The 8,283-nt window shown below is 43.3% G+C and overlaps 1 protein-coding gene across 1 annotated transcript in view; it reads left to right on the top strand.

Annotated features, from left to right (window-relative positions):
* Window positions 1-8,283, top strand: part of itfg1 (integrin alpha FG-GAP repeat containing 1) — a 130,943-nt gene that overhangs the window by 100,290 nt on the left and 22,370 nt on the right. Inside the window, exons 13-14 of the mRNA XM_031846445.1 lie at window positions 1,269-1,312; window positions 4,206-4,284. Coding sequence (XP_031702305.1) covers window positions 1,269-1,312; window positions 4,206-4,284 — 123 coding nt within the window. The remainder of the gene's footprint in view (window positions 1-1,268; window positions 1,313-4,205; window positions 4,285-8,283) is intronic.

The raw sequence follows: 8,283 nt of genomic DNA on the forward strand, positions 1-8,283 counted from the left end.
CCCCCCCCCCCCCCCCCCATTCTCCTCTGTCCCGTCTATCTAATAATACTAAAATGGCCAAATAAGCTTTGGAAATAGAAGAAAGGAGCTGGAGGTTGATTGTTGTAGATTGTGCATAACAAAGAGAAAGTTTGTATGATTTGAATGGCTCCCTTTGCTTCACAAGTTGTGCAAGTAGAAAAACAGATAAACTCGTGAAGAGAGTGGGTTGTGTATGGACACACTTGTATATTTGCTCAGTCCGACAACCCTCCAGAAGGGATTCATGAAACACTGTCTGGTGGTGGTGTGGATTGCCCTCTAGACCAGCTGTACAGTCGCGTGGATGGCCTCCACGCGCCTATGAATATTCCAAACAGTGCAGAAGAATGCACAGAGTAACCAGTGAAAAGTGACACAATGAGGGAGCCACGGACAATGACTGGACGAATGGCGAGCCATGTGACAGGGGACCTTTATATACATCGGAGCGACGTCAAGGTCACCTGACGATGCTCCGCATCGGAAATCCATTTCAAAGAGCCTTTACATCACTGAAAATCCTCCATCAAATAATTACAGTGCCCACTTTATAGTAAAAGTTTGTGATTAACATGTTTGTGGCAAATTAGTGCCGAACAATCCGATAGCGAGGCTTCATCCTCCCACGAGTGAGTCGGGGGCGCTGTGATGTTCCCTTTGAATAGGTGCATTGAGTTTGGCTGCTGTTCAGCACAGCACCTGGGGCCGACCTTATTAACGGAGTATTGGGCTTCGGCATGACTCCCATCAGGCAAATTAAGGCAACCTAGACCCAGGACCCCATTAGTATGCTAATAAAGTCTCTTCTCTAATGACTGATTAGCAATTCTGCGGATTTTGTCCTCGCTCCGCTTGTACACACAAATAAGCGAAATGCTCTCTGAGGCATGCACGTCTCCGCGTACACGCAGCGCTAATAGCATGCACATTTATTTGATGCTTCTCACCGCTGACGATTTATTTACAACCCTCCCTCCTTTCTTTGCTTGTCCGCCTTGTCCACATTCACCTAGCGCACATAAAATAGGATTCAATTAAGGGTAATGTGAATGTGAGGAACGCTTAGGCACGGTTAATATGAATTTGTTTTCCTTTGTCTCGAATGTGGAACTTGAGTCATTGTGTGAGAGGAGTTTGTTTCTCTGTGCCAGTTTGACCCGCTTGATACGCGTTGATACAGCGGCTCCATCACCGTGTTGGACTTGTAAGAGCAACATGTCTAACTCCGGCATCTCTGTCCTCCTCAGTGCTCAGCGGCCTCTGCTTCAATGACTGTCCAGAAGATGTCAAGGTAAGAAATCTGTCTTTGTTCGTCCACTGTTCCAATAACAGCATTCACAAAAAACCAAAGGTAAAATAGTTTCTTATCTGTCTGATCACTGACCAGGTGTGTGTCTCTGGGTGTACTTCTCCCCAATGCACTTATCTTCCCATGCATACATCTTTATCTTCCTCCAGAGTTTCTAATCAACAATGTTTCAGCAGGAACAGAGAATATCCTGACTGCTGGCCAAACTTCATGTCTATAGGGAGGATCAACTTTATAAGCAGGAAATTAGGGAAGGGGATTTGAATTGGTGATGTGTTTTTGAGCTCTAAGGCAGAATAAGCTTCTCGTTCTGTGTAAAGTGCCTATCCTTAAGTGCAGCCTGAAAAACATGGAAAGCACAAAAATAAATGAGGTTTTTGCGATACAATAGCAATCTAGTTTCACCTGTCCAAACCCCTCCCCCATTCATTTGTTTTTATATATAGAGACAAGCAGGAGACCTTCCTAATACAGTCAGTATACAAACTTACTGTATTGTATCTTTCGCATTTCCCAATAAAGTATGATTTTTTTAATACAAGGGCAAATAATTGCCAGGTGTACCTGTTTTCCAAATCCTGTCCTTGGTAAATACATTTTGGGGTTTGTTGCTTGTTGCTCAGGGACACTTTGACAGTGACGGTGTCTGCTGAAAATAGGTTTGCGCTCATGATTTTATAATAACAGGTATCCTTTCGTGGTTTACTGCTCACTTTCTGATAGTTTATCTTAGTTTAGTTAGTCTGCGTGACGAGGTTAACTTCGGCCTCTCACAGTGGTCCCAGCTAACCCACCTTAAGCTCCTTTTGGGACTCTACAATTAGTTTAGTTAACAAAAGCTTGGTTAAAAAAACCCAGCAGCAACACATGCTCAGAAGACAACAGTGTACAAACTCAAAACAATCAAACACAGAAAATACAAGACTTTAATATCAAATCAGCACATTAAAGGCGGCTGAAATTAGGCGTGAAATGGATAAAAGAAAATCTCATGTTTCAGATCTAATTGTGGTTTTGAGTCACAGGTTGGAACAGCAGAATAAAAGGGAGAAAACACAACTTTTAGAGAAACCCGGATCACGTATTTTTGCAGCTGATACAGTTTGCCAAACAGCGATGAGACACATCAGCCAATACTGATTGTTTTTGTTCTTGTTACCACCCTTCTCACCAAAAACTAAATTACATTTAAACATCATGATAGCATTATAATTCCCCTTGCTCAGCTCTATCTTTCACTGAGTAGAGCCTGAACGCATCATAATGTAACTGAATGGAACCTCCGTATGTTAGAGGATCAGTGGAAATGGTGATGGGGGGACGTGTTGCTTCAGGTGAGAAGATGTAGTCCAGTGCAGGAAGGCCAGTTTAGTTCCTAGATCATCCTTTTAAGGCTTCATCAGATGCCAGAACACTTCACAGCATACAGTATACCTCAACGATCACAAAAGTAAATGGTGATATTGCATTGCTGCAAGAATTGAGCCAGGTTCACCTGTTCTGTTTTGACCTTGCACTTTTTGTTTGTTTCTTTTTCGCAGGATCCCTCTGCGTCAGCCCCCCCCCCCTCGCTTTTCCAACACTGCGGCCTTATTGAAATGATTTTCTGACAGCGCCAATGTTTATTTTAGACACAGCCCTGTTGCCGTCGTTGGCACACTTCGCATTAAATCAAAGGAAGCTTGAGATGATTGGCCACGAGCGAAACCATACAAATAGTCTTTTTTTTCTAGATCTGGGCGCAAAAAGGATCAATTGCAGGTATCGTTTGACTGGAGATAATACGTGGTACTGGGGTATATCGGCCGATACCTTTTAAGGAATTGATACCCAGCCCTTTCAAAGCTGGACTGCCTTTGACCTGCGTTCGAGGGGCGGCTGAATCGCATTAAGCCATACAGATAGACCCCCATGACACACGACCCACATCATTGCGTCAGTCTGAAGGGCGTATAAGGTTTTGCCTTGAAAACATAAGCTCTTACACCACAGTGCACTTTTGGAGTTAAACGTAGCCATCGATTTATGGAGCAGTTAGCTTCCAGCCCCTTTTTATTCATCCCAAAAAGCCGGTGTCATGATGATCATGCGTAGGTGGACAGAGAAATCTGACAGAAACACAGCAGCCAGTAGCATCTCTCCTTATGTAACCTTTCACCAGTGGAAAGCCCTTTGCAAAACACATTAGCGTTGACATCAACAAGAGGCTGCTGGTATTAGAGTTGTTTTGGTTTTCTGTCGGTCCGCTCTTCCACTCACTTGTCGTCTGACTGAAAGGTACGATGAATGCATTAGACGAGTGGAGCTCGCGGCTGATTCTCCTCCCCTCATCTCCCATCCATCACCCCCTCTATCTTTTCATTTCACTCTCCCGCTCCTCTCCTTCTTAGTCACACCTCTCGTCGTCTTTCTTTGAGCCCACTGATCTGCTCCGCTGTGGCTTTCTCATCTCTCTCTCTATTTTTTTTTTGTCCTCATTTTTTATTCCTTCCTCACCTGACTGCTGAGTGTCACAGCATGAAGGGCCAAGACTCTCCTGCAGCGTGTATGTTTGCTCGTGATGAGCCGAGGTAAAGCGAGCGACGGCTCGGCAGATCTCTTGCCATACTTTCGTAATGAAGAGATAAGACGACCCATCTGTGTCCGCGCACTAACACGCAGCCGTCACTCTCGTATATACACCACCTGATGAACATAACTGAAAACATGTTTTTCTGCCCACTCTCTCTCTTGTCTTTCTGTATTTCTCTTTCCCCCCCTCCCTGCTTGTTTCTCCCCGTCCTCTTTCCCCCTCACTGACAGACGGCTAATGTGAAAAGAAACTTGCGAAGTGTCAACGTGTCCGTTTTTTCATGAGGGTTTCATGTTTTCGCAGCCTTTTGGTGTTAACCAGCCAGGTCCCTATGTCATGTACACCACAACGGACGACAACGGCAACCTGAAGAACGCCTCAGGTAAGGACTTTGTATTCATTATAATAAGATATATAAAGTATATAGAGCTCTATAGCTCACTCTGCATGTCGGCCGGTCCACAAAAATGCCCCCACCCTTTTGTTTTCACCCTAGGTGGCTGAAATGTGGCATGAAGTGTGTGGGTTTGAAGCTTTGTGTTCATGCCAATTGGCAATAAGGAGATGTGGCTGTGAGTGGTCTATAACCAGGCGGCAGCCTCCAGTTCGGAAAAGTGAAACCAATGCTGAACTGCTTTAAACTTGCATTTTCTCTAATGGCCATCAGGGGGCGACTCATCTTTTTGCAAAAAGTCTGATTGTATAGAAGTCTGTGAGAAAATGACCCTCCTTCTGACTTGATTTATTACCTTATTAAATATTGTAAAGATGAGTTTATGGTCTCAATCTCTAGTTTCAAGGCTTCTTCAATACAGCATGATGTTCATTTAGTAAATTATGGTCCATTTGGAGTAAAATAGACCATAAAGCAGAGTATGCTTTAGGGCGGGGCTACCTTTTGATTGATGGTTCGCTGCCGCTACCAGAGCCGTACGCGGCGTCTCTACGTCACTCCTCCGCAGTCCAAATATGGTCACTTCCCCTTTCAAAGAGTTCCTCTTTCACTAGTGATACTTGAGCCACGTCCTCTTCCATAAATTGTGAACCGTTTCTCATTGACACTTGAAGCATTAATTTCTAGACTATCCACTTCAGTGACAGAGAATTTCCAGAAGCATTTATTTTTCGGAACATTTCACTGCCTGAGCTTTTTTTTACATCCACGTCAGAATTGTTAATATTTTAACAGTGACAGCTGTCCTTAGCTGAACACGACAGCATTTGTTTTGAAGAATTTTGAAAAAACAGAGAATAAGAAGAAGAGGGGTATATTGATTTTATTTGCTTTTTCTTATAAATGAGAAAATAGCTTTTATGCCTCAAAGGCTGAAGCAATAAGGGCAGCTGCTGTAACTGAAAGAGACTAAATCAGTGTGATAAGGCTGTAATGTTTTAAATTGTTTTAAAGTAGTTATATTACTTGTTTAAATGCAGGTCTCGCCCACATGTGTATTTTGTAAAATGCTGTAATATGTAACGTTAAAGGAAAATGAATACTCTTTTTTATTTTTTTAAAGATGAGTCGATCAAATATTCAGCCTGGAGTGAATGCAGTGGCACTGTTTACGGGGCACAGTTTTCTCAAAGTTTCTGCAGGACTGTCGCAGAAAAATACTGTGAAAGCCCCCAAAACACTGTAGGCCTTTATCCATTCAACAAACTGTCGCTTCCACATTTGTTTCCTTCTTTTTATCAGGGTCCAAAGTATATAGAGACTTGTTGTAGATGTTGTGCACCTGTTGTTTACTTCTTTTAACAAATCTCTGAAGGAAAGATGACGATCGTGAAGGGAACTAGTTAGAACATGCCGATCGAGAGTGCTGGAAGTGAATTTCTGTTGACTTGTGAATGTTTTTTTACATGAATTTTCAATCTCAAACCGCTCCACTGCATGTATTCTCAAAGGGCCACTCCCTTCCGTTAATATCAGCAGTCCTGTCAACATCTGGCTGGGTTCTGTTCCGGCATACACAACGTACCACGCTGAGGTTTTATTCACAAATCCCCACCCTCTCACATGAATAATGGCAAGTATTTCCTTAATGTCAGCGTCCCCAGCTTTATTGATTGTTATGTCGTAGCTCGTAGCGCCACCGCGTCTCCGTAGGAGGACAAATTCCTGCGGTCTCGGAGCTGATGAACACTGCGCTGCTCTTTTACGTCAGACTAACAAGGGTAGAGAGAGATGCATACACAGAGAGACAAATAGATGCATAGAAAGATGAGACGAGACATGGAGGACAGCGATGCTGTGCCGTATTAGCCAAAGTTAACCCAGTTGACGTTACATTGTGGGAAGGATACGGAGCTGGATGAGGACAAGATGCACTGACAGCCTGGGGTCAGGGATATATATAGTCTGTTGTGTGTGTGTGCGTGCATTCCTGTGTGCAGCATAATTCCACTTTGTCAGATTTCATTGTTTCATTTATCTGTTGGCACAGTTGGAGTCGATACATATTTAAAGAAAGAGGAGACAGATCAGCGTCCAACGTCATTATTATTTCACCACCATTAGACAGCTATGAGCTCACGGCGACAAAACACTGCTGAAACTAATCTTTCAAAGGCCGCAGACATTTCGATTAGATGCTCTGCGTCCGAGCCCCAACATATTAACACCGAGCGGACTAAATATTAGCACCAGCCGACCTGTTTTTAGTTGTCTTAAAGCATGTCCAAACCCACAGCTTCACTCCCCCTCTACACACACTCTGCCGGTTTAAAATATGCAGTCAAATGGGCATAGAGAGAAAGAGCGGAGAGGCAGGGGGGGAGAGAGGGGAGGATGGGGGGAGGCTATCGCCACCTGCACCCACGCCCACTGCAGAGGAGATGGAGAGTCGTACAGGATGCGGAGGCGATTTTTGGAATCATTCTAAAGTGAGATGCTGAAAAGGATCCTGTAATATTTGTGTGTTTTTTTTAGTCTCAACAAAAAGAACATTGAGAGTTTAAAAAGGCAGTTACTCACGTTTATACTTGTTTTGTATGGTCAAAGGTATGTGGACACTTGTACATTACCTATTTACACAACCATGGGTCTTACTCTGCAGCCTCCACTCTTCTGGGAGCTTTTTATTATTTTTTATCCTGGCTGCAGCCGCAAGAGCATTTCTTTGAGGTAGTCTGGCAGTCGGTGTTCTAATCTCATCCCAGAGGTGTTGGATGTGGCTGAGGTCAGGGCTCTGTGCAGGCCAGGCAAGTTGTTAGAAGCACACTATTGTCTACAATATCACAGCCTGACGTGGTAACTGGTCTGTACAGTTGAAAACACAGATTGCTCCTCTGGTACAGACTGCTATGGAGCTTATCGGGGTAAAAGGTTGTAAAAGACACTGTAAGCTGTTTTATTGAGTTTCCTTTTAGCATAATGCTCTAAGAACATATATCTGGGGCTTTTATTGTGAAAGGTAAGAACAGAAGGAGTAGGTCTGGTCTGCCTTTGTCAAGTTTAAAAGGAGTAATAAAGTTTGCCTTCTTGGTTCGGACCACAGAGCCTCCATTGTTGGACACTGATACTCATGAAATACAATTTTTGGAGTTTGAGCCTCATGTAAAAAAAACAATCGTGTACATTTTGAATATGTCTGTTCCGCACAGCGTGATTGGTTGATGCCTTTATTCTATGCAAAAACATGGTTTGTGTGAAAGTAGTCATGACAAATACAACAGTTCAGAAAACAAATACTGGCCTGCGAATTAATAACAAGAAAAAAAACTCCCTACAGGGACAATTCAAAGTATTTCTTATCGTATCTATCTTCTAGCATGCATCAAATGACAAATGTAAGAAACAAACTAATATGACAGTGTGAAAGTGCCCGCTCGTACAGATGAAGCTACAGAGAATCCTCACCTGAATGAAACAGACTGTGGACATGGAACTCTGGAAACCAAATTACTGGCGACAAAAACAAAGGAAAATCCCTCACGGGCATCATTCTGAGAGGTGAAAATAGTTTGATGTAACTCAAAGATGCCACACACACACAGATTTTTAATAAAGGTATTCTACTGTTCATCTAGTTCATGTGAAGAAGAAGAGAAGGTCTTGACATTTCGTCCACTCAGACAGTACATCTCTTTCTGGAAAAAGTCTCCCCAGACAGTGCCTCTATGTTGCTGCTGTTCAGAAAGCTGAATCCCATTTATTTAACATTAGAATATCCTGGCGTATTACAGTCTGCCCATCATAACTTTGGCTTATTTTTCCCACTGTGTGTTTGACTGGAGTGCACGGAAAGAGGAGGAGTAGCCAAAGGCTTTGCCGGCACAACTCCCCAGACCCCTCATTTAACAGCAGCAAAGTGCTGCCAGGTAGGTAGGTAGGTGTGTGTGTGTGTGTGTGTGTGTGTGTGTGTGTGTGTGTGTGTGTGTG

Source organism: Anarrhichthys ocellatus, unplaced genomic scaffold, assembly GCF_004355925.1.
Source record: "Anarrhichthys ocellatus isolate YVR2014 unplaced genomic scaffold, GSC_Weel_1.0 scaffold6, whole genome shotgun sequence".
Lineage (NCBI taxonomy): Eukaryota > Metazoa > Chordata > Actinopteri > Perciformes > Anarhichadidae > Anarrhichthys > Anarrhichthys ocellatus.